We start from the raw sequence: 26,879 nt of genomic DNA, 5'->3' as shown, positions 1-26,879 counted from the left end.
GGTTGAAACGACCCATTACATTTTTTTATTTTAATTTCTTCTTCTTTTTTTTTTTTTTTTTTTTAATCAAAAGGTTGAACGATACTGATGAAATTTCCAATGTGAAGTGTTATGCGTGTGAATCAGTTTCTGTAACGGACATGTGATGAAAATTGCGTGTGTTATAAGTATTAAATCGAATTTTAGTCACAGCTACACGACCTCTGTCTTGGATTTCGTCACCAATGGGATCACGAAGGTCCCTAGTTGTGTGGTTTGTGTTTCCATAAATGGTTGATTAATTGGGGTCAGAAACCAAGGCTGCTCATTTCCGTCCGTCCGTCTCACGAACGAGGGGTTGAATATTCGGATGAACTGATCAGATTTTGGAATCGATCCATACAAGGTCAAGGTCACACTGAGGTCAGATTTCTGAAATAGTTTTTCTTCCTCACTGTTTCAGCTGCACTGTATGGCCAAAAGTTTGTGTACCTCTGACCATCACACCCTTAAGTGCTTGTTGAACGTCCCATTCCAGAGTGAATCCTTCTTTGCTGTTATAATAAGCGCCACTCTAGATTTTGGAGCGCGGCTGTTGGGATTTGTGTTCATTCAGCTACAAGAGTGTTCCTGAGATCAGGCAGTGATGCTGGGTGAGGAGGTCTGGGGTGCAGTCGGCGTTCCCAAAGTTGGCATCCCAATGGTGTTCGCTCGAGTTCTTCCACTCCAACCTTGGCACACCGTGTCTTCATGGATCTCATTCATTCAATATGATTGTGTGCTTCCAAATTTGTGGGAACGGGAACAGGTGCGATGGTCGGGTGTCCACAAACATTTGGCTGTACAGTGTTTGCGCGAAGCAAACGAATCGGGAGTATGAATTAATAGATAGTAATAGACGTGAACAATTCGAGAAACCGATCTGAGGTCAGTGCTGAAGGGCGATGACGTCCAACTGTTCTTATGTGTTTCGTTGCTTTTCATGGTTCGATTGTGATCGATTTGTGCGTTTGTTGCTTCTGTTGCCAGGTTCAGGAGAAGGATGCGGCAAAATCATCCAGCGCTTCCCAAAAAAGGACTGGGATGGCACAGCATTTCCTCAGGGTGTGGAGATGGTGAGTATACGACTTCACTCAAAGCTCGACGTGGCTCGGTTTACGAGACCTCTCCAAGGCGGTTGATTATGTAGCCTTTACTGTACGTTTATGAATAATTACTTCGTGACAAAGAGAACTTCTGTTTTTTTCCCATGACCACAAGCAGGAACCCGATTTCTGTTCCCGTCTCTGCATTTCCTCTATTGTCAAACGCATAGTGTTTGTTTGCTGAAACGTTTGATTCGCACCCCCTCTCGATTCCCTCTAATCGAGGAACGAATTCCATGCTCGCATCCCGTGGATGTTTGCGCGCGTTATCGTCGTGCCTCCGCTGGGGATCCGTGCCTTCTAAGGGCAGCAGCAGGGAGATCCTTTACTCCCGCCTCCTCGCGCTCAATCTGTAGGTCAAGTCGGGGTTTGGGGTCTGAACTCCAGACTGGGGACCAATTATCCCAAAGCACAAATCATCCCACTCCAGCACCAAATATTTGCTTATCTGAGCCGGAGAAGAACAAGCTGTAAATCTTGAGAACAGCAGTCGCATTAAACAAGCCTCTTCCTTCAGGGCTCATAAGATCACACAGTCCATCATAGGATGCCTGTCCTCTCTCTCTCTGGGTTTGTTTATCTGTTTACTGAGGCATGCCGGAGGCAAACGGGAACGGCCTCGGACCGGGAAAAAAACACTGACAGAAATGCCTCCACTTCCTTCATTCCATTCCTGCCCAGGTATCTTCTCTGTGCAGGAATTTATTCTGACACTTTCTAAGTCGACGCAAACCACATAGCGTGCCAAAAACAAAGATTTCCTTTGAGAAAAAGGGAAGCCGTTGAACTTTGAACGTTGCGGTTTCTTGGTAGCTTGGTTTCTCGGTAGAGCCCCACCTCGCGTCTTACTCAAGCGGGTGCAAAAAAAAATTAAAAAAAGAGAAGATGGTGAAAGAATAGCCGTTTATAGCTCCTATAACGAGAGTGATCGGGAACAGGAACAGACTTGTTCTGTAACGTCAATTGTACGGATTTTAAAAAAGGATAGATCAGACACGTTCTTTGATAAACATAATCATCGGCAAATTGCTGTTGTATAAGAGGAAGAAAAACCTTCGAGACGTGCTGGTCAAAGATAATAATTAGAAACCACTTTGGAAAGTAACATCAAAGCAGGGTGCCATTATTTAAAAAAAAAAGAAAGATATCACAAGGGCTCTTCCCAAAAAAATAGATTATGCTTTAATATAATAGCTATGCTGGTCATAATTAGTTAAAAAAATGTATTTGGACCATTAAGATGATTGTTTGTCACGTTTAATCCATTATTCATTATCCATATGATGAACCTGAAGGTAATTGACTTCATACGTCTGCTGTAAATTCCCTTGGGTCTAGCATCATCTGTTTGCACAAAGAAGCGCAGTTTACTCGCCCGATGAGCAAAACTTTTAAATAAAATTTTAAATAAATGTCAATGATGGATGAAAACACACAGTGTACAGCCTGCCCAAGAAAGGGAGCAACTCGGGGTTCAGTGTCTTGCCCGAGGACACTCTGAGTCACGTGGGCCGGGAATCGAACCGCCAACCCTATGATTAGTGGACAACCCGCTCTACCACCTGAGCCACAGCCACCCCACAATATACTGGGTTAGGTGTTTGACTAGCCCTGGTGAGCGTTAGGAGGCAGCAGGGTGTTGAGTAATCTGACTGCCTTGGGGAAGAACCCGAAATGGTTTTGGACCTCAATTCCACATGGACATTCTCGCTGTGGTTGCTGGAACTACGGTTGCTGCGATGGCCTTGGGACTGCAATTACATTGTTGACCAGATGAGGACGGGTTCCCTTCTGAGTCTGGTTCCTCTCAAGGTTTCTTGTTTCTTCCTCATATCATCTTAAGGAGTTTTTCCTCACCACCGTGTATTTTATTCTTCTCGAGTCTATTTGTTAGTCTTCTCGAGTCCTCCTGAAGTCATCAATCATCTATTTAGTCTTCTCGAGTCCTCCTGAAGCTATCAATCATCTATTTAGTCTTCTCGAGTCCTCCTGAAGCTATCAATCATCTATTTAGTCTTCTCGAGTCCTCCTGAAGCTATCAATCATCTATTTAGTCTTCTCGACTCCTCCTGAAGCTATCAATCATCTATTTAGTCTTCTCGAGTCCTCCTGAAGCTTTCAATCATCTATTTAGTCTTCTCAAGTCCTCCTGAAGCTATCAATCATCTATTTAGTCTTCTCGAGTCCTCCTGAAGTCATCAATCATCTATTTAGTCTTCTCGAGTCCTCCTGAAGTCATCAATCATCTATTTAGTCTTCTCAAGTCCTCCTGAAGCTTTCAATCATCTATTTAGTCTTCTCAAGTCCTCCTGAAGTCATCAATCATCTATTTAGTCTTCTGGAGTCCTCCTGAAGCTATCAATCATCTATTTAGTCTTCTGGAGTCCTCCTGAAGCTATCAATCATCTATTTAGTCTTCTCGAGTCCTCCTGAAGCTATCATCTATTTAGTCTTCTCCAGTCCTCCTGAAGCTATCAATCATCTATTTAGTCTTCTCGAGTCCTCCTGAAGCTATCATCTATTTAGTCTTCTCCAGTCCTCCTGAAGCTATCAATCATCTATTTGGTCTTCTCGAGTCCCCCTGAAGCTATCAATCATCTATTTAGTCTTCTCGAGTCCTCCTGAAGCTATCAATCATCTATTTAGTCTTCTCGAGTCCTCCTGAAGCTATCAATCATCTATTTAGTCTTCTCCAGTCCTCCTGAAGCTATCAATCATCTATTTAGTCTTCTGGAGTCCTCCTGAAGCTATCAATCATCTATTTAGTCTTCTCGAGTCCTCCTGAAGCTATCAATCATCTATTTAGTCTTCTCCAGTCCTCCTGAAGCTATCAATCATCTATTTGGTCTTCTCGAGTCCCCCTGAAGCTATCAATCATCTATTTAGTCTTCTCCAGTCCTCCTGAAGTCATCAATCATCTATTTAGTCTTCTCGAGTCCTCCTGAAGCTATCAATCATCTATTTAGTCTTCTCCAGTCCTCCTGAAGCTATCAATCATCTATTTAGTCTTCTCCAGTCCTCCTGAAGCTATCAATCATCTATTTGGTCTTCTCGAGTCCCCCTGAAGCTATCAATCATCTATTTGGTCTTCTCGAGTCCCCCTGAAGCTATCAATCATCTATTTAGTCTTCTCGAGTCCTCCTGAAGCTTTCAATCTTCTATCTAGTCTTCTCGACGTTAAGAGACAGATTGTTGTTACCGTTCCAGCTCCTTTAGCCGCTCCACCTCCTTCCTACATGCTGACTCAGCATTGTTGCTGATGAGTAGAGCCCACTGTAGAGTGTAGAGTCATCTGCATACTTGATGATGTCATGAGTCAGCAGGATAGTGGACTGAGTACACAGCCCCGGGGAGCACCAGTGTTCAAATTCTCCTAGAGTAGATGTTCTTAATTTGTTCTGAGATGATTTATTTTTTCCAAAAGGCAACAAATATGGGGGGGAAACAGATTTGGGCCTTTATTATGGATGACTGACTGATTAGAGGGCCATGCATCAGGTTCCCGAATTTGCAGTGTCAACATTTTTTTTCTTTGACCTCACGCAACATGTTTGTATTAAATTCCCCCTCATCCGAACATAGACCTGACTTTAACTTTGACTGATTGATTGTTTTGGTTTTTTTTTTTCTTTTTTTTTTCTAAACACTCTTGAGAAAGTCATGCACGTGTATCAAACATGAGACTTAATCGCTTACAGGCGGCTTTCTTGGAGGATCGGCAGATTATTTCAAACGCTGTTTCAACGAATGCGTTGTACTTCTCACGGCGGATGAAATTTTTTTTATTACACGTAACGTGTTCTCGGTTAGGCATCGAACATTCCTTGTTGTTACAAAATCCTGCTTCGGAGAATGATTAGGGAGAATCTGTCATGATTTCACACTTTCAAAATCCCCTCGTGCCTCGCCGTGCATGTCAGGATGAACAGGGAACAGCTGGGCGATTCCCGGTACGCGTTCACGTCCTGTCGAACAAGCCTCGTCTGGTAGATACAGAGCAAATCCTGGAACAGGTGGTGGAACCTTTGCAGAGCCAATAAGTTGAGAAAGTTCGGTCAAACCAGATTCGGAGGGGATTAAAAAAAAAAATTCAAAAAAAATCTTGGTGCATACCAGTGTTTATTATCCATCCGAATTTATTTATTTATTTATTTATTTATTTATTTATTTATTTATTTATTCATGTTTTAGTTCCATCCATTTTAGGAAAGCACATACAGCAGCTAGAGTCCAGAAATGAACATTTGGCCACAGAGGAACTGTTTTTATTCCATGGGATCAAAACGTTTTGTTTCTAAAAACATGAAGAATTGTGTAATAATTTAAGCACAGAAATGCAATTTTAATGAAATATACGGCATAACAAGTTAGAAAATGACCAAAAAAAAAATTTAATTTCGCATGAGAATCTATCATAGAGCTAAATGTTCATTTGTCATAGGTTTAAATAGTTTGTTCTTGAATAATAAATATTAATGGAAATGAATTAAAACAACAAAACAAAACAAAAAAAAAACCCTTTGGCACACATTGTATTTGCTTTAATTTGATTTGATGTTTTAGTTTTAATTCTTCATCAGTCTGTCGCGCACCGTAACCTCTGGTAAGTACACATGAATGTAATTTAAATAAATAAATAGTTTTTGGGCTTCAGTAGTGTTTCTGATACACGATATGAATCATGATATATGATTTAAAAAAAAAACGAATAAATATAGATTAGTTTTTAATAATGTTTGATTTCTTAAAAAAAAATTCTATACAAACATGAAACTCTTAAATTTAATTGTACCTGTTTGTAACATTTTACTTTTTAATTCTAACTTTAATTTTTTTTTTATTTGTTTACATTTTTTTTTTAGGATTGAGCAGTTTCCAGTCAGTTTGTGTAAAAAAGAAAAAAAGAAACAATAAACGAATAAAAACAAAGAAATCACAAAATCCAGCATATCTGAGCAAAGCGTACTGTTACAGCCCTAGATCGGACGAGAGGACAGAAGCATTGCGAACGGCTAAGATGTCGGAAGAGAGAGCATGTCTAACGATGACTATCTGTCGAACTGTCTAAATATCATCCTTATACCATTGCATGGCTTTATTCTCGAATCTGATTGGTCAGGAGGTTTATATACGAGAATACGTTATCATTTCCACGGTAACTAATCGAAGACTAACTGAAGATTATTTTCGTGTAACTGTACGGTCCGTCACGTGTTATTCCTTACACAACATCTCCTCTGACGCCGAGATTTCTATTTCGTGTTTATAATATCAGTCTCCTTTTACTGTAATAAATAATAATAATAATAATAAAAAAAACAACAACCCTGATAGCCAGCTGTCTATAAAATCCTTTAGGACAAAGCTACGAGTTGTTTTATCGGTGTCTGACTCACACCAGCGCTCGAGGTCATTCGACTTTCTGTATTAGGCTCGAGACCATAATATCAGGACGGCTGTCTAGTGGACATGTTTGACGGGAAACATGGTGTCTGCAGACGTAACTAAAATAAACAACAACAAATCGTTCCATCTCGATACATGTTCTTCACGTCCGCCTTTGACGAACTTTAATAGCTGACTTCGAAACAGCTTAATCTGATGCATTTTTGCTTCGTTTAGATCAGACGTTCTCAACCTTTTGTAACTAAAGCCCCCCCCCAAGCCTCCCCTATCATGTGACTCACCCCCCCCCAATATTGGAGGAGACCAGGCATAATGATTATCTATATAAGTCTATCTATATATAACCTAATCCATCATCTGTTTTTGATAGATAGATGGATAGATAGATAGATAGAGGTTTTTTTTGTGTTTGTGTACTTTTCAAAATTACTTTTCATAACTTTTTTAAAATAACTTTTTTGTTAAAAACGATATAACGGACAGGTTTGGCGCATGAACGATCAAAAATGTTTCTGAATACTATAACTGCTTTGAACAAGAGAACTAGGCTGTAATATCGTGGACTGTTTTACATGTGAAACATGTCGCACTCTATTCGTCATGCGTTCTACAAAACATCTGCATACGGATGATGTAAATTGCGAGGAAGGGCGCCTCTCGTTATCCATGACACTGTTAAATCTCCGGCCCTCGGCCCCTCACTGAACAGAGCAGACTCGGAGGGAGGTGAGAGAGACCTCGCGCTTGAAGGACAGTACTGGCCACATTTGGAAAGTCACTGAGGTTTGTCCAAAAAGTCGCTAGATTTCTCGCCAGGTGCTTTTTTTGCCAAAAAAAAAAAAAAAAGTCGCTAAAGGGGTCTGAAAAGTCTCTGTTAGCAACGCTGGTCTGCAGTGACAGCTAGATAAAAAGCAGGTTAAGCTCCGCCCCTCCCCAGCAAAAACAGAATACAGAGTGAGAGAGAGCGAGGGGTTTTTCATTTATCACATTCTATTTGAAAAGCAATAACATACACTGAGTACACAAATGATGCCCTGTCTGTGTGTATGTGTTTTTTTTTCTTCTTCTTATTCTTCTTTCTTGAAAACAATTTGTGCCCCCGTGTTGAGAACCAGTGTCTTAGATAAAGCTGCGAATGTCTCGTTACGTATATTCACAGTTTGCAAGCATTGCCGGTCTTGCTAACAGGTAGTTAATCCGAAGCAACTGACTACACGCTAAAACGACTAGCAGCTACATCTGACTTGGAAGCAGCCTCTGGTTCCTCATGTTCATGTCACATGCAAATCTGGTCACGCCCACTCCTTTTTCCCGCTGAGTCAGCATCGCTGCAGCCTTCGCTCCTCCAAAGCCGAAGAGATACTCTCATGAATCAGCAGTAGTTAGAGGGCACAAGATTAATCTCGCGAGCTTAATCTGTAGCCTGGATTCTTAAAAACATGCTCATCAGTGCAGAAAAGAAGTGTGTGTGTGTGTGTGTGTGTGTGTGTGTGTGTGTGGTGTTAGTGACTCTGCTTTCTGCAGTATGACAATCCTCATACTTTAATGACAATCCTCTCCACAGTCCTTTCCAGAAACCTTCATCAACATGTGGAGCGCTCCTAAATATAGACCATGAGCTCTTGTTGTTCGCGTTCGCCAGATGTTGTTGATCCCTCCAGTTATGCCCCTCGGTTTCGTAACGCGCCCCCTTGTTGTGGTCCGATCCAGCAATTCGGCATTTTTATACGCTTTTTGCGTGTCGGGAATCTCTCAAGATTCCTTTTGGAAGGAGAAGTGTGCAGCGTTAAGAGTTACGGTTTTACGCGCACGATTCACGAGGACGCAAAAACACATTTTAACGATGTTAATAGCGTCCGTGTGTCAATTCACGTTTCAGCCAAAGCAAAACTGCTTGTCCACAGGATCCAGCACTTTGGTGAAGTGGCAGATTTACGTGAATTCTCGCTTTGTAGTTGTTGTTTTTAAAATCTACTCTTATAGCGTTCTAGGGTTTACCATGCGGATTTTTAATTGATGCTACGGTCCCCTGTATTGTTGTAGACTTTCATCGCACTGTGAAGATTTCGCGGGGGGGGGGGGGTGGGGGGTAGATTAAACCGAACGAACGGGACTTAGCACGAGAAGCATCTTGTGGCCACAGCTGCCACCCAGCACGCTAAATGACTACAGATGAGGAATGTTGGTAATTTTAACCAAAAAAATAAAAGACCCCCACGAACATATTCGCAACACTTGCCTCCAAAGGTGTTTTTAATCTTGAAGGAAGTGATTCAGCCCTGCCGTTTGCGTGCCGGTTTGAACCCACGTGCCCTTTCAAGTGCTCTGTTCGTCTAAACAACTTCTACAGGGATAACGGAGAGACCCGTAGGCGCTCATCTGAAGTCTCATCGGTTGCCAGGTTTCGTTTTAAAGGCCGGTCAGCCGTTAAGGTCGACCCGAGTGGTCATTCGACGTCGTATAAAACGTTGCCCTGGCCTCAGGTGTTGACGGTACGAGACCGAGGCTTTTTTATTAGAGTACAATTCGCAGTTACGAGACTTTGCTTTCTCGTTAAGCTTTTTTGCACATTGGCAACACGACCTTACATGGATATCTTTCGGTATATGTGGATCAGGTGATCTCGGTGATCGCAAGTAGGGGAGGACAGTAGCTCAGTGGTTAAGATGTTGGTCTTCTGATCAGAAGGTTGTAGGTTCAAACCCCAGCACTGTCAAGTGTCCACTGTTGGGCCCTTGAGCAAGACCCTTAACCCTCAATTGCTCAGATGTATGAATGAGATAAACGTAAGATAAGGGTGTCTGCCAAATGCCGTAAATGTAAATGCAACTATCCTGAATACTTTTCCTGTACTGGGTTTAACTTTAACTGTTACAAAGCGCTTACACTCGAGACTCCTTCCATAAATGTTAAGTAAATGTCTCCTAACAGAAAAAACTCAGTCTACAGCAGTCACTGTCGAAACAATAGCGTATTAGAAGCAAGAGTTTTTGCGGATTTATTTGTGATCGTTGCGAACAAAAACGCTCGATTTTGCGGCGGCTTTTACGATGCGGTTTGCGTCATTTGTTTTGTGTGTTTTGTTTTGTTTCGTTTTTTTTTTTTGCAGAAAACTACTTGAATTGTCGAAATCGCAATTGCACGAAATTGTCTTTCACAGTGACGTTTCTTGATAAACGAGACCTTTTAGCCGCACTCGCGTTCGACGCACGTGAATCGACGAGGTCCCAAATCTTCGGAGAAACGGCTGTACGAAAAGCTCCTCCGAATATTGCAGAGTTCGATTGGTTTTTGCATGAAACTCTCTGTGCTGACTTTTTCAGGAGAAGAGTAACTGATTGAACACAGGGCTGCTGGACACGAGTCCAGCTCCGGACCTGCTCTGACCAACACGTGGGGTGATAAACGGGAGAGGTGACTCACGGGGTGTTAAACAGGGTTTCTACCGAACTGTGCGAAAAGCTTTCTCACACGTCGAGCCTGAAGTGTTTTTGTGCTGCCGCTGAAAAAAAAAAAATCCTGAACCAGACTCCCACGATGGCCTTTTTTTTGGCATTTTCTCTACATTAAGAAGTCATTTTAATTTTGATTTTAATTTCATTCCACCAGAAAGTTAAGGGTTGGGTGATAGGGATAGTAATATCGATATTATCAATCAATTATGTTCAGTTCACCTTCTATGTCTTGAATTTTTAAATTCTTATCCTCCTTCTCCTCCTTCTCCTTCTCCTTCTTCTCCTCCTCCTCCTTCTGTTCCTTCTTCTCCTTCTCCTTCTTCTCCTCCTTCTCCTTCTTCTCCTCCTCCTCCTTCTCTTCCTTCTTCTCCTTCTTCTCCTTCTCCTTCTCCTCCTCCTCCTTCTCTTCCTTCTTCTCCTTCTTCTCCTTCTCCTTCTCCTCCTCCTCCTCCTTCTCTTCCTTCTTCTCCTTCTTCTCCTTCTTCTCCTTCTCCTTCTTCTCCTCCTTCTCCTCCTCCTTCTTCTCCTCCTTCTTCTCCTTCTCCTCCTCCTCCTTCTCCTTCTTATCCTCCTCCTCCTTCTTCTCCTTCTCCTCCTCCTCCTTCTTCTCCTTCTCCTTCTTCTCCTCCTTCTCCTCCTCCTTCTTCTCCTTCTCCTTCTCCTCCTCCTCCTTCTCCTCCTCCTTCTCCTTCTTATCCTTCTCCTCCTCCTCCTCCTCCTCCTTCTTCACCTTCTCCTCCTCCTCCTTCTTCTCCTCCTCCTCCTCCTCCTCCTTCTCCTCCTTCTTCTCCTTCTCCTCCTCCTCCTCCTTCTCCTCCTTCTCCTCCTCCTTCTCCTCCTCCTCCTTCTTCTCCTTCTCCTCCTTCTTCTCCTTCTCCCCCCCCCCCCCCCCCCCCCCCCACCCCCCGGACATAATTACGCAGGCGATCATTCGTTACTATAATTTTCTCTCCGTCTTTGTCTTATTGTCCTCTACACAGCTGCTCGTACCTGCCCATTTTAGCAGCAGCCTCGACAAAGGCGAACGAGGTCTACTATGCATCATAACCAGAAAGACTGACAGGAACGCATGTCATGTTTATTGACACCCTACGCCATACGTCCTGCTTTGAACCTGAAACCAGCCCTGTACTCGTTAGCCCGGGACCAGCCTGAGGACGTGTGTCTAGTGAAAACAGAAGCCTTTCTAAGAGCTTTAACATTTTTTTCCTTTCTTTTTCCAGTCAGTGTCCTCCTCCGTTAATGCACACATGAGTGTTTGAGATCAGGGCACACTTGCGCGTCGGCGTCCTCGCTGATTTGTTTGTCTTTCTTTTTTACGGCTTCAGCCAGCAGTGTTTGTCTTCCATCTTCATGTAAAGTGGATTAACGTGTCCTCTTTCTTTTAAGCCTGAAAGAAAACATTTTCTATCTCGTAAAGTCAGAGCGAATGCAAAACATTTTGCGAACATCCACTGATGTACACTGATACTCTCATCATTAATAATGGTTTATTTGCAGATTAAGATAACAAGTGGTGTTTTCTTTTTCCCCCTTTTTTCCCCCCCTTTTCCGAGAACACTATTAATCTTTTTGACGACAGGAACAACGTAACAAAACATTCTTTGAAGCTCAGTTTTAATCTTCTTATACTTTTGTTTTGAGAGAAGCGCGATGAAACACAGTGATAGCTACTTTTTAGAGCCCGACATCCCATAATGAAGGAATTTGACCTCTCAGCACGGGGCAGATTGTAAATGTTTGTGTCATGTTGCTTGTGTGCTGGCTTTGACTTTTTGAACCGTTCTTTTCCCCTCCTGGATCCCGGGTGTAATGTGGAATGTGGCACGTACTTCCGGGAAAGACGCAAGAAGTTATTCGGAAAACGTGTCCATGGTTGTAGTTTGGTGTGTAGGTTGTCTGCTGTCTAATTGAACCGCTTCCCTGAGGACTTGCGTGTGCACACACACATTTTTTAACGTCAGCACTAGATTGTATTTCGGTTTAATGGCCGCTCTTAGTGTTACCGTGGAGAGGAGTGTGTTTATGTGGCATCGAGTGACGAACCAAGCCACATTTTTCTTGCAGCAGGATGAGCACACTAAAAAGGCTTTTTAACTGTCTCTGGATTTTTTTATATATAAGCACAGGAATGACCCGTGTTCGTCATGTTTCTTTAATAGACCATTTACGAAGGCTAGCAATGCTCAAAACGTGCTAGTCGACGTCCCTAATCACACACTTGCAGCTTGAATATGCCGCACATTCGTGACTGTCATTTCTGGCAAAAGACAACTAAGTCATGACCAAACAGTAGACCATATACAGAGTCCTGTTATTTCCTGCTCGGGGACCAAACGGGAAATAGTGTGCACCCAGAGCCAGTTTCAGTGATTCAAAACAAGCCAAAGATTTCCTTTCAGCACTTGCTTACGCACAATAACAAAAAAAAAAAAAAAAAAGAAAACGAGAGATTCTGTTGTTATGATCTGCGTGTCCTGGAGGCTCTTTAGTGTCTCACCGGGGTCCCGGGCTATTCACCCGCTGTAGTAACACTGATGTAGTTAGGAAATGGACAGCATATTTAACACATGCCCATCCATCCATCCATTTTCTGTACCACTCATCCTACATACGGGGGGTCACGGGGAACGTGGAGCCTATCCCAGGGGACTCGGGGCACAAGGTGGGGGATACCCTGGACGCATCGCAGGGCACAATCGCACCTCCACACAACAGGAAATTTGGAAATGTCAATCGGCCTAAAACGCATGTCTTTGGTCTGGGTTAGGAAACTGGACTACCTGAAGGAAACCCCTGGAGAGCACCCAGTGTCCCGCCACCATCAACCAACCCCCCCCAGCTACCAACCAGGGAGGGTAAAGGTCAATATGTGCTTCTTCTGAGCCACACAAAGCATCTTTTCGAGCTGCTTCTCCTGTTGCGTCACATGGCAGTGTATCAGCCCTCCCTGATATCCGCCCCCGTCCGCACGCACGAGCTCACAGATGCCTATGATGCCTATGGCAGGGTGGTCCAGTGATTGACAGGAGAACGAGAGAGCACGCCATCCCTCCCACCATGGACGGCTGTGGCATCGTCAGGATTCGAATCAAGAGCCCGCACGCCTAGCGTTGTCAATATTTTGCCACATCGTGCAACACTCTTCTATACGCCATTGCACTGATATGTTGACTCAGCTGAAACCGTTCCTTAAATCAACTAAGCTAGGACTCTCATATAAAGTGATTTGACCCAAACATCCAGTACAATGTGAAAGTGCTATTTGGCAGTTTTCCATCCAGACTGTGAGTTTTGTCTGAGCAAACGAACCTCAACCCAGCACTAATATTTTGTTCAGGTGCACTTTGTTTATCCTCATGTATTTCTGCAGGAGGGGGAAAAAAAAAACGCTCTATAGCACAGTGAATGGGTCGGTGATGGTTATGTATAAACTCATCCATTGTTTCGAGAGTGGGCAGAATTTCCAGGCAGAATCAGGGTTCATGTTTTTCTTCCTGGGTAAGCAGAGCGAAGGACCTCGGGACTGCCGATGATGTCAGGGCGCAGCCAACCTGCAGCTTTGTTTTGTCAGGTGAAGAACACAAAAGGAGAGAAGCAAGCTTGCTGATTGGGGAGAAGGATGAAGGGGCTGAGCTCTGAGCTCGGCACTCTGTGACTCACAGGAAGCACCTGTCCCTTATGCGTTATCGCTCTGTTTACAGGCAGGGGGCTGATCAGTGGAGCAGGCCTGTATTGTGCATCACTTCAGCTCAGGACAAAGGTGTTTACGCTCGCTTAGAACAAGGTTGTTTTTTTTTTTTGTTTGTTGTTGTTTATTGATGGTCACTTTTTAGCCTAGGAATAATGCAACAATGGAAAATGGCCCAGTTTCTCAATTAATATGTAACACGAGGTCGTCCTTACGTCCTTCTGATAGCACGAGGAATATTCATCTGGACTTTCCCCGAGTCCGGTTAGAGTGATTTTTGTGTGAATGAACGAATTCCCAAATATTTGACTGAAAAGCTATGCAAACAAAACTGTACACATCTGACTGTGATTATAACTCCTCTAGCCTTTATCTAAATGTCTTGCATGCATGGAGCATCGTCAGCAATCCAAATTATAGGCCTCCGAAGTCTGTATTATTGCTAAATTTCCAGTGTCTTTATATTACTCACCCTGGTGAATTATAGACATCCTTCATGACCCGCTAAAAATATCTGTCCCTAAACTGAACCGTGTGTGCAGGAACCAAGCCAATGGCATACCCAGCTGGAATTGTTTTTAGAACAATACTCGAGCGATTTTTTTATACAATTTGGCTGAAAAGTCCATAATGTTGTGGTTAACATCACCACAGCATGGCGCGACTTTCTGTAGGTTCTATACAGGAGCTGCAGTGCAGCGGAGTCATGCATTAGAGTTGGGTTTTTTTTTTTTCCTTCTTCTTCCTTTAACTCTGACCCTGAAGATGCTCTAAGGAAGTTTTCACGTCGGGAGTTTTCAGCCTATGAATAGAGCATTCATTTTTTGGCACTTCCTAGCTCGGACCTGATGCTGGCGCTGGTCAAAGCTGACAGAAATAGACCTTCCACATGTCTGGAGTTCAACGTCCAACCACGTCTTGCTTAGTAAAAGCATGGTGTTGGCTGACAAGCTCGAGGATGGCTGGGGTCTGGCTGTGTGTCACCTTTTTCCTCCTCTTTCATTTATGTCATTGTTTTGTCTTCCTTGAAAAAGCTTGTTTTTCATTCCAGGGATTTTAGCTTGCTGTTTGGGTTATTTTTAATGCTGTTTTTCCGTGGAAATATGCGGATTTGTTCGCATCATGCCACGGTACGAAGACCGTTCGAGACGTTACAGTTTCCACACATTTTTATGTTAACAAAAGCCCTACAACGGACAGGATTACATTTTAACATGGATTTCCAAGTGCTTCTTTACTTCCTTCCAGATCCAGCCGTGTCAAGTGTGTTTCTTGTTCCTCATCCCTCCCCTGAGAATCACAGACCAGATTACCTACTGTTTTTGGACCAGCTCGTCATGGTCTGATCATTTTAATCCCACCCGGATAGACACGTCTGTGGTTTTGCAAGCAGATACTGCCTCTCGCGTTGGGTAACAGAAAGTTTTCGGCCACTGCTGTAGTTGTCGAGTGGACCCATGTATCCGTATGAAACACTTCCTAAACTGAGAAATCAAGAGAGCAGGATATCACAGGGGGATTAGTTGTTGGGTTTTTTTTTTTTTTTTTTTTTTTTTAAAGAAGTAAATGAGTGAGAAGTTGTATCGCTGTCAGCTCCTTAATCATCAACATTACATTCTGACAAATTTAAATTTATTCATTTAGCAAACACTTTCATCCAAAGCGACTTACAAATGAGGAAATACAAGCGAAGCAATATGTCAAGCGGAGAACAATACAAGTAGTGCTACCATACGAGATTTATAATTGAGTTCTAGAGAAGCAAAGTACGCAGAGTCGAGCCAGAGCAAGGTTTATTTATGTATCTGTTTCTTTATTTGTTTTTAATAATGTGGGGGTTGGCATTTTAGGGGTTGGTTAGGTGCTCACGGAAGAGGTGGGTCTTTAGCTGTTTTTTGAAGATGGTGAGAGACTCTGCGATCCAGATTGAGGTTGGAAGTTCATTCCACCACTGAGGGACAGTTAGTGTGAAGGTTCTGGAAAGGGACCTCGAGCCACGCTGAGTAGACAATGCTAAGCGTCGGTCGCTAATCGATCGCAGATTGCGTGAGGGAACGTAAGCCTTCAGGAGAGAGTTGAGGTAGGGGGCGCTGTTCTAGACAAGGTCTTGTACGTGAGCATCAAGGCCTTGATTTGATACGCGAGGCTACAGGACGTCAGTGGAGGGAGATGAAGAGGGGTGTGACGTGGGTTCTCTTGGGCTGGTTGAAGACGAGGCGTGCTGCTGCATTCTGAATCACCTGAAGGAGTTTGATGGAGCTGGCTGGGAGACCCGAGAGTAGTGCATTGCAGTAGTCCAATTCTGAGATAACAAGACCCTGGATTAGTAGCTGTGTAGCCTGTTCAGTGAGGTAGGGTCTGATTTTCTTGATGTTCTACAGAATGAACCTACCGGACCGTGCCGTTGTTGAAATGTGGTCTGTGAAGGTCAAGCATCAAACGTCACCCCAAGGTTCCTGGCTTTCCTGGTTGGCTCAAGTGTGGTTGAGCCGAGCTGTACGGTGAGGTGGTAATTGAGGGGCAGGCTGGGATGACCAGAAGCTCAGTTTTTGGTGGTGTTCCCTCATCCAGTTTGAGGTTTCAGACAGGCAAGCAGAGATTCGTGCAGAACGATGCAGTGATGTTCTCCGTATTCAGACCTTAAATGCATTTAAAACAGCATAATTTTATGTCTGTGATGCAGACATCACTTAAAGACAATGGATTTGCGTTTTGATAATACCACAGACCCTCAAGGTTACTCCGAGACCCACAGCTTACGCTTGACCGCTCGTGCAGTTCATATACGCTAAAAGGGTTCTCTTTGTCCTCCAGACGCGACAATGCTGTACGCCGTTTATAGCCGTCATTAAAGAGGCACGACCGCAGTAACTGAATACACCAGATAGCAGGCGAAGGTCTAATTTGGTTGTCCTCTTCTTCATGCTTGCTCAGCTCGCACCGATTCTTAGCAGGTCAAGCCGCAGATCCGGTATCGCTTTGTGGAACGGGCGGCATGTCCACATGACGAGGAACCCTCAGCGAAAATGTTATCGGGCTTATTGACATCACAAACGCAGGAGCACTTGAAGTGCCATTGTCACTTGACTGGGATCTAAACTAAGCCCAGGATGTGTTATGTCTTTGATATGACTCAGCTGGTTCAGCATGTGTGTGTGTGTGTGTGGAGAGAGGGTTAGATAGATTATTAAGAGCATTCTTTTCCTGGTCACTCTGTACTTTGTATAGAGGTCATTTATGAGCTTACAGTAGCGGCGATTTCTTATCAGAAATCTGTTTATAGACTCGCTTCTCCCCTCGATATCTGACTCTGACTCGCCTCTTTACCCTTCACAGATTTTCCTGTTATCTGCTTTGCGCTGATGCTGTTTCGATGGTCTTTGTCTCACTGTTGCGCTTTGCTTTTCTTTCTTAGCCCTGGTAGCCTAAATAAATTCCTTGCATTCTTTTACGTGATCCGTTAAAGTGCTTTATACTGTTGGCTTGACAGAGCCAGCATACTGTTCTTCTTACACTTCTCTCTTTTCACAGGTCGTAATTTTTGACATAGAAACCATGAACCATCAGAATTATGGTTGCCGTATAGCATTGCTGCAAGCTGCGGTCCCCCCCCCCATACTATAGGAATGTAGCCTATGGTTCGCGTGATTTTGGCTATGTTAATTCAGATGTACGGGAGGTAATTAAAACTGCATTGCTCACCCTCTAACACCCTAACTTGGAACCACTTGGAACACGACGGCTACCACTTAACGCACTAGAAACCAGGTTTCCTTCAATAGCGTCTGCATAGTTACAACCTAGCAACAATGTGGTATAGCATACGAACCACCTAGCAAACGCAACCAAATGGAATGACAAAGCAATCACCTAGAAACACCCTAGCAACCAGCTAGCAACAACCTAGAAACCACTTGGGATATCATACCAGTCACCGAGAAAAAACATGGAATGACATGGCAGTCACCTAGCAACCTCTCTAGCAACCACCTGGAATACCATGTCAACCAGCCTGAATACCATAGCAACCACGTACCAACACCCTTATAACTACATTGAATACCATAGCAAGCAACCACCCGTGATACTATAGCTACCAAATATCAACACCTGATACCATATACAACTACCATACCATACAACACCATAACAATACAATAACAACCAACTAGTATCACCTTAGCAACCACTTTGGATACCATAGCAACCACATAGTAACACCCGAGCAACTAGTTGGGATACCATAGCAACTAGATAACCACACCCTAGCAACCATTTGTAATACCATAACAACCACCTAGCAAAAGGCTACAAACCAGCTGGTATACCATAGCAACCACCTAGTAACATGTTAGCAACCACTGAAAACACCATATCAACCATCTAGCAACACCCTAGTCACCAGCTAGTATACTATATCAAGCACCAGCTGGAATATCATAGCGACCACCTAGTAGCATGTTAGCGACCATTTAGAATACCATAACAACACCCTAGCAACCAGCTGGAGTACCAGAGTAACCAGCTAGCAACAGCCTAGCAACCACCTGGAATACCATGGCAACACCCTAGCAACCAGCTGAAATATTATAGCAGTCACCTACAGTAGTAATACTCTAGCAACCACCTAGGAACGAGCAACAGCCTAACAATCACCTGGTTTAACATGTCCTGTCCGGCGTTACCAATGTAATAAACGTGATCAGCGTATCCCTAGTGTGTAAACTGTATCGCTTTAGTGGTTTTGCTTTCTGTAATGATCTCCAGACTTTTTCAGAGAAATGCAGTCAGACATCCTCAAATAGGAACGTTTAGTTATGAATCAGATAACACAACTGCAGTTCTGATGACGGACTGTCAAGGGACCTGACTTCATTGTTGGCTGTCCATAGTGATCGAATACAGCAGACAACTTTGGCGTCTTACTCTGAGACGCGTCCCAACAGAGAGCTGTCTGAGTCCAGCCTGGCTGGTGAGTTCCCCGCAGACCCCACGAACAGAGCCTGGCTTACGCTAATATTCCTGTACTCATCAGACAGGCATGTACAAATGACTTCTATCATGGTTATTGTTTGGATTTTATTATGTGCAATTGATTAAACCAAACACACATTGAGGATTTACGTCTTTGTACTCCACGTCTAGAATTCTGCCTCAGAAGTCTAGTCATTTTGCCGGTGAATCTTAGCCGTTTAGATGAAAGGCATGTTGACGATGTGTTGATGTGATTTTACCCAGATCCACTCATCTCCATCTTTTATTGCCATGTCCTCGGGTAAGCATCCGTATTGTTTATCTGTTTTCCTCTGGAAAGGTACCGCATTCTTTGCATATTTTCATATTTTCCGTAACTTTCCTGGCACCTGTCCCGATCTGATGATGCCGGAGCATTCCACTTTTCCCTCCGCTGCCTTGCGGTGTTTGAGATTTCCTGCCTGCTATTGTGTCTGCCGTTGGACTGTGACATCCTGGTTCAAGCTCTGGGGTCGCTCCACCACTCTTTCGTTTCTCTGCCTCTCATCCTACTTCCTGTCTGTTACTCTCGTCCATGCATAACACAACGGACATTCGGTGTAAACGTGACACGACTAACGTAAGGCAGCGCGTGTGCACGTGCTTGATCATCACAATTCTGCAGGACACCTGTCAGCCCCAACAGCGTAGCTCTGCTGAATGCTGAAGAACGGGTTTGCGGTTCCACATCTCTGACTGGACAACTCTGTATTGTCTTTGTAGCCATTATTTTTTTTTCTTCAGGTGGTACAAAAGAAACATAATTACTTTAACCTTAACACGAGGCCATTGCTTGATGTTTCCTGATCTACGTTCCTGATTATGAGTAGAAAATTCTGAACAGGAATGTAGGTGTTTAGAGTGAGGGGCAAGGAAAGCGGATGAGTACCATTTCCTGCTCTCTGATGAGAGGATGATGTAGTAGCTGAAGGAGGACATCCTGCTCCTGGTCTCCACCGACTAGTTTACTATTATAAGGAAGCGGTATGCCAGGACCTCCGAAAAGTCCCTTCATACACCGTGTTCCAGTAAGAACTCTGAACACTCTTGGACTAGATGTTAGGATGTTAATTTTTTTCGAGAAGTCCCTTTTACTGAATTCCAGAAATACGTTTTATGACCAAACGTATGCAGGTAACTGACCATCACACCCATATGAGGGTCTTCCCCAAACAAGTGTTTTTGTATGCTGTAGCGTTAAAACTTCCTTTCACTGGAACCGAGAGGCCAAAACCTGTTCCATCATGACAAAAGTCAGATCCGTAAATCTAGCCGCATGGCTTGCCAAGATTTCAGTGGAAGAACTCGAATGTCCTGCACAGAGCCTTGACCTCACCCGCACTGAACACCTTTGGGAGGAACTGCAACTCGAGCCTCCTCGAACCAACATCAGTACCTGATCTCTTGCGCTCTGGTGGCTGACTGGACAAATCCCCACAAGCACATTCCAAAATCTAGTGGAAAATCTACCCAGAAGAGTGGGGGTTATTATAACAGCAAAGGGAGAACAACTAAATATTAATCCCCATAGTTTTGGAATGGGATGTTCAATATCCAGGTGACCACATACTTTTCGTCCGTATAGTGTATGACCTCGTGGTTGCCTGTAACAATAGTCTCATTAGGTGGTTTTATTCCTACACCATTATGTTTAGGGTTTGTCCACCTGCTTGTCCGTATGTCCGTCTATCTTGAGATTCTCGTCAGCGCGATATCTCAAGAACGAGCGGTTGAATGTTTGTAGGATTTATATGGAATCATCACTGTAACCAGCAAATGAACTGATGAGATTTTGGCATTGATCCAAACAGGGTCAAGCTCACAGCATGGTCGACGATCTGAAATGGATTTCCCTCAACAGCTTCCTTCTTGTTTGAAGTATATTTTAAGGGTATTCGGGGCACCTAGACTTGGTGGTGGTGCTGCTGGTGTAGGCATGCCCTTCTGCTTTCCATTTTCACCACCACATCTTTTCCAACCGCTGCTCATGCTTCATCAAGCAGTGTCCTCACGATTGGCTGGTGTCGCTCTGATAGACAGGAGAGTGTAGATCCATCCCTAACCACGGATGGCTGTGGCATCATGGGAATTCAGACTCACAATCTCCCAGCGATAAAGGGAACGCTTTTCTGTCGCACCACTCGGGAGCTCTTCTACGGTATCTGTTGAGGGTGTTTGATCATCAAACAGGTGTTCTTTAGCTCTCTGCTTGATTTTCTTTGAGATCTAACCTCACATACGTATGCCTGCTCTCTTCCCACAGTTTTGTCAGCCAGGAGGATGGAGACTATCCCGTGAACGGAAGCCTCCTACATTCTTTACAGTGGTGCTGACTGACATCGACTCAGACCGACACTACTGCTCCTGTCTGACCTTCTACGAGGCTGAAGTCAACCTGCAGGTGAGGCTGACTGCCGCTCTAGTTACGATCTCTGGTTCCTTTCGGGCTTATGTTGATTTTTCCCTGTTCTCAAATTTTCATTGTAAAATGTTAGGATAAACGAATGAATCTCCCAGAACCCTTAGCCCAAATAAGACAGGAAAGCGAGCATTTCCATCATGTCGTGTTTAAGGAGAGTATTCGAGGGTGTAATTACATTACCAGCTGTGGCAGTTGCGAAAACGCAGCCGGATGGCATGTTTTTAAGTGGTTCTGCAGTAATGCAGTAAACAGTTAAAAAACATAAACTTCAAACAGTTAAAAACATAATAATATAGTGTATTAAATCCCATTACTTGTAAATATTTGACACTTTGTTGCAGGCCTACTTAATCATTTTTGGTCCAAATCTCTTTTCAAAGACCAGGAAACCAGAAGAGCCATTTTCAACCAAAATGGTCAGTAATATATTACAATCTGTGATAAACGTCAATTGCAATGCTATATTAGTTCCCTTCCTTTACAGAACCTCACAGTCCCTCATAGTATACATGAGACTCCTGTGTTCTGAACTTTCTCTGTGCTGTCACTTCGGCTGAGAAGAAGCTCCCGTCCCCCCCAGTTGTCGCCCCCAGTCACGTCCTTGATGGTTCTCAGAGGTTCATGCTTGAGGCTTTCGAATGAGATTCCACTGAATTCCAACAACAGGCGCTATAAAGTTTAGTCTCGGAAAGAAAAGCTACTTCGGATGCTCGGGAACCATTGAAGTTCTTTCCAAAGCAAGTCACAATGAGTAGAAGTCTAAGGTAGATATCAAATATCCTGTCAAACATCCTGACAATAGCATTCGGATGCCAGCCCAGCTTCTGGAATTCAAACGTGGTCATTAAGACCAAATATATCGCACTTTGAGATGCTGTGAATCACATTGAAATTACATCTTACAGTTAGACTGCTTGGAAAGGTTAATGAGTTTACCATCGCGATCGGGAATCAGGCCGTTTAACACCGGTGTCAGTCTTCCTGTGAACACATGGAGTTATGAGATCACATCAGTGAGTTAATCCGCAATATTTTCTCCGGTTTGAGTCATTGTGGTGCTTTCGCAAATGTGTGAAAAGTCCTCTTTTGACGTTTTTCTATAAATATTTCCCGGTCCAGATTCAGTTAGTGATAATGAACAGATCTCCACCACGCTTCTGAGGTTATTATCTTAGAGGTGCACATATTTTTTTTTTTTCCTCTAATGACCTGTATTGGCAATTCACGTTTGAATTTTGGGTTCAAATACAGTGGTGCTTGAAAGTTCGGGAACCCTTTAGAACGTTCTATATTTCTGGATAAACATGGCCTAAAACATCATCAGATTTTCCACACAAGTCCTAAAAGTAGATGAAGAGAATCCGATTAAACAAACGAGACAAAAATATTATACTCGGTCATTTATTTATTGAGGAAGATGATCCAATATTACATCTCTGTGAGTGGCGAAAGTTTGTGAACCTTTGCTTTCAGTGTCTGGTGTGACCCCTTTGTGGAGCAATAACTCCAACTAAATGTTGTAAGTGTTCATTCAGAATTCATCGTTCCATCAATGATGGCAAGCCGTCCCAGCCTAGATGCAGCAGAACACGCCAAATCAATCATGCTACCACCACCGTGTTTCACAGATGGGATGAGGTTCTTATTCTGGAATGCAGAGTTCTCCTAAATCAAAATGTTCTATTTTGGTCTCATCCGTCCAAAAAAAATATTTCCAACAGACTTCTGGCTTGTCCACGTGATCTTTAGCGAACTGCAGAAGGGTGGCAGTGTTCTTTTTGGAGAGCAGTGGTTTTCTCCTTGCAACCCTGCCATGCACACCCTTGTGCCCCACAGGGGCGGCTGTGATTCAGTTGGTACAGCGGGTTGTCCACTAATCGTAGGGTTGGCGGTTCGATTCCCGGCCCGCATGACTCCACATGGAGTGATCTTCAACAACTGAGCATCAACGACTCTTCCTCCGAGGTCCTCGGAAATCTCCTTTTTGTGTGTGCCATGATGCACTTCCACAAACGTGTGTCGTGAAGATCAGACGTTGATAGATCCCTTTTCTTTAAATAAACCAGCGCGCTCACTCATACCTGATCATCATCCCATTGATTGAAAACACCTGACTCTGATTTCGCCTTGTTCAAATTAACTGCCAATCCTAGAGGTTCACGTACTTTTGCCACTCACGCATATGTAATATTGGATCATTTTCCTCAATAAATAAATGACAGAGTATAATATTTTTGTCTCATTTGTTGAACTGGGTTCTCTTGATGTACTTTTAGGACTTGTGTGAAAATCTGATGATATTTGAGGCCATATTTATGCAGAAATATAGAAAATTTGAACGAGTTCACAAACTTTCAAGCACCACCGTGTAAGATTACGGATTGCTGTATGATAAATATGACCTAGATTAAGGTCGGAACATATTTTATGAGCCAGAATTTTGGAACATTCCAAATGTTCCATAAACTTTTTTTTTTATTTTTTTATACGGACGATATAACGACAGCTGTGCGTTTGGTCCTTTCGAACGTTATGCAACAGTTGGCAAGGATGAAGAGCACATCGGGTCTGGAGGACGTGATGGCCCCCAGCTGTTTTTGACTTCTCGCGGGAGTCGTCGTCTTGTGCTCTTCTTGTGATTAAAGAGACGCTTTAATCCTCCTCATATGGGTTCCCCTGATGTAGAGCGCCGAAGGCCACCCTGATGTGTGCAGCTGTAGTGTCATCACACCCATTAACACCAAAGAATTATTCTTTATTATCAGACATGACTTTTATGCCTCCTGACATTTATTTATTTATTTATTATTCTCAGTTATTCCCATGATTCAGTCCACACACAGAGCTTGACAGTAGTACTGGACACTGTAATCGGATATGGTTAGCAGTGCTTAGATGGATTAGCATCACGCATCTTTTGTGAAATATGCTAATTTTACCAAGATGTTTACAATCTATTTATATTTGTCCCAGGAATAAGAGACGTTTAAGCAGGATACCGAAATACCATGGTTCTTCTCCAAACTGTTGCCACAAAGTTCGAAGCGCACGACTGTATAGAATAGGTTTTATATGCTGTAGCGTTACAATTTCCCTTCACTGGAACTAAGAGGCCCAAACCTGTTCCAGCATGACGACGTCCCTGTGCACAAAGCGTGGTCCATGAAGACATGGTGTGTTAAGGTTGGAAGAAGGTGCAAGAACTTGAGTGTCCTGCCCAGAACCCTGACCTCAACCCAACTGGATGGAACACCATTAGGATGATCTGGAACGTACACTTCACCCCAGACCTCCTCACTTGACAGTGCCTGATCTCAGTAATGCTCTTGTCGCTGAAGGAACACAAATCCCCACAGCCACGCCCCAAAATCTAGTGGAAAGCCTTCCCTAAAGAATTATAACGGCAAAGGGAGTACTAACTTTGGAATGGGACGTCCAACAAGTACACGAGCGTTAAAAGTCAGGTGTCCACAGACTTTGGCCGTATTGTGTATTAAAGTGATGCATTTAATGATTACAGTCTATAAACTTAACACTGAATAAAAGCGGATCCTCAAGGGTTTCCTCTTCCGCCGTTTTCTGCTTAGTCTGGCTATTCTCGACAATAACTAGTCATCTGGTATTTCTGGTATTTGTTATTTTCAATAACAGTGTCTTTCTCTAGAAGTTGTAAAGACGGATGGGCTTTAACTCTGACCGTTATTCCGTGCCGACACTGGAGACTCCTTCCATAAGTGTTAAATAAACATCTATTATTAGGCTTAGATTATGTAGCTCGTCTGCCGTTATGTAGGTCCCTGTCAACGAACTCTGACTATAGAAACAATCATGCATTAGAGAAGTGCATTTATATAAACCTGTGAGCTGCTGTTGTAGAAAATGAACTCGCACCTTCTGACCAATCAGAATCGAGAATTCAAGAGCGCTGTGGGGCGAGTCATTTATTAAACGAGGTAGCAGTGATAAGGATGTGAAACTTCCTTTAAGAAAAACCTAAACATTCATTACCGTGAAACGAAAGGAAAGTGTTAGAAGACTACAACTTCGTATGACGGTTAAGGCTCTAGGTTACTGATCAGAAGGTCGTGTGTACAAGCCCCAGAACTGCCAAGCTGCCACTGTTGGGCCCTTGAGCAAGGCCCTTAACCCGCTCTGCTTCAGGAGCGCTGGATCATGGCTGACCCTGCGCTCTGACCTCGACCTCCTAACATGCTGGGATATGCGAAGAAAGTGTCACTGTGCTGTAATGTATACGTGACCAATAAATACTCGTTATCATTAGTTTTCCACCAATCAAAACATACCGTCGAAACGATGGAGACACGAAACCTGACGCGGCGACAAACAATCCAGTCCAAAAGTCCATGTGATTTATTCATTTATTAATGAATAATTTTTTTTTTAAATTCACAGTTTAATAGAATAGGCTATATAATTCAAAGTATTGAAGTCAATTTGATCTGACTGGAAGCAGCAGCTCAGCTATGGAACTCATAATTGAGCCAAATCCTCCCAATAATGCCGAAATGATCCTCCCGATAACGCCGAAATGTGTTTCCCATCTGCGGGGGTATTTTAATCCCAGCTCTCCCCACAGAAGATGCTGTGGCTCTCCTGGTATGTTTTCATTGTCTGAGCAAAAAAAAAAAAGGCAATAAAGAGGGGAGTCAGCAGGGTTTGAAAGGTGGCCACCAATATGAGCTTATGCGCATTATGGAGGCTTAAATGGGGCAATTCGAACCAGATCCAGCGCATCAGAACTCGTTATTGGTTTCGCATTCGACGAAGAACATTTCAAATGAGTCACTAAGGTTAAATATTTAGATTTCGGTTTCGGGTGGTTTTCCAGTTCAACTCGGTGAAGAGTGAATCACGTTAAATACAACGGGTCGTGTTCATGCGTCCGGGTTTCTGCTGCCGAGTAGAGCGACTGTACTTCCGTTAAAAACAAACAACGGCTGAATCGAACGTCGTTTATTATTATTAAGATTATAGAAAATCTGTGGTTCTTCGTTCCTCCTCATCAACTGCCAGCATCGAGGTTAATAACGTACTTTACGCGTGATGGTTTACTCTGCTTCAGTAAAACCTCTGGATTTAACCAGAAACACGTGGGTTTACTTTGAACATTTTCAGCACATTCCTGTCATAGCAGCTATAGCATCGATGTCATAACTTTGTGCAGCCAGGCAGGAAGTGACGCGTTGTGGACAGGAAATTAGGCCTGCTAGGAAAATGTTTAGATTTATAAATGCTATATTTTCTTGAAATCAAATTGAACAGTAACGTCGTTATCCGGGGTTTTAAGTGTTTTTTTTTTTTTTTTTTTTTAATTGATTTAAGTAACATTTTTACTCTGGAACATTGAAAGGTTTCGCCTTTCGTTCGTGTTCTCATCCCTGGTTCGTACTACAAAGTGTTAACTCGCGTCTCAGTCGTACTGCTAGCTAACGTAACCGTGCTTAGTTTGCTAACAGCTTTTTCAGCTATGCACAATTTTATCGTTAGTGGAGATCCGTACACGATGGCAGTTAGCGCCATGCCGGTCTGCTCACCATGAGTGCTAACGTCAGTCGACGTTACCTTACTCTGATAGCTATGGATGCGTTCTTCAGTGAAGCATTTATATCCTTTGTTCTGCCCGCGCTCCTTTTGTTGCCGAGTTTCGGACACGTCTTGGAAATTTAACGTTGTTTCAACGTAAACAGTCGGCCTCGCCGTCTCCGTACTTGGATTTCATTTCTACCATGCTGTCATCATGTTCCGTA

The 26,879-nt window shown here is 43.4% G+C and overlaps 1 protein-coding gene across 4 annotated transcripts in view; it reads left to right on the top strand.

Annotated features, from left to right (window-relative positions):
* sbf2 (SET binding factor 2) overlaps positions 1–26,879 on the top strand; it is a 124,156-nt gene that overhangs the window by 12,754 nt on the left and 84,523 nt on the right. For all 4 annotated transcript variants that reach the window (XM_047157933.2, XM_047157934.2, XM_017478116.3 and 1 more), the window contains exons 2-3: positions 1,009–1,094; positions 20,953–21,090. In XM_047157933.2, the coding sequence (XP_047013889.1) occupies positions 1,009–1,094; positions 20,953–21,090 (224 nt within the window). The remainder of the gene's footprint in view (positions 1–1,008; positions 1,095–20,952; positions 21,091–26,879) is intronic.

The sequence above is a fragment of the Ictalurus punctatus genome, chromosome 10, assembly GCF_001660625.3.
Source record: "Ictalurus punctatus breed USDA103 chromosome 10, Coco_2.0, whole genome shotgun sequence".
NCBI lineage: Eukaryota > Metazoa > Chordata > Actinopteri > Siluriformes > Ictaluridae > Ictalurus > Ictalurus punctatus.
Note: the sequence above shows the minus strand (reverse complement) of the source record. Positions and strands in the feature narration are given on the sequence as shown.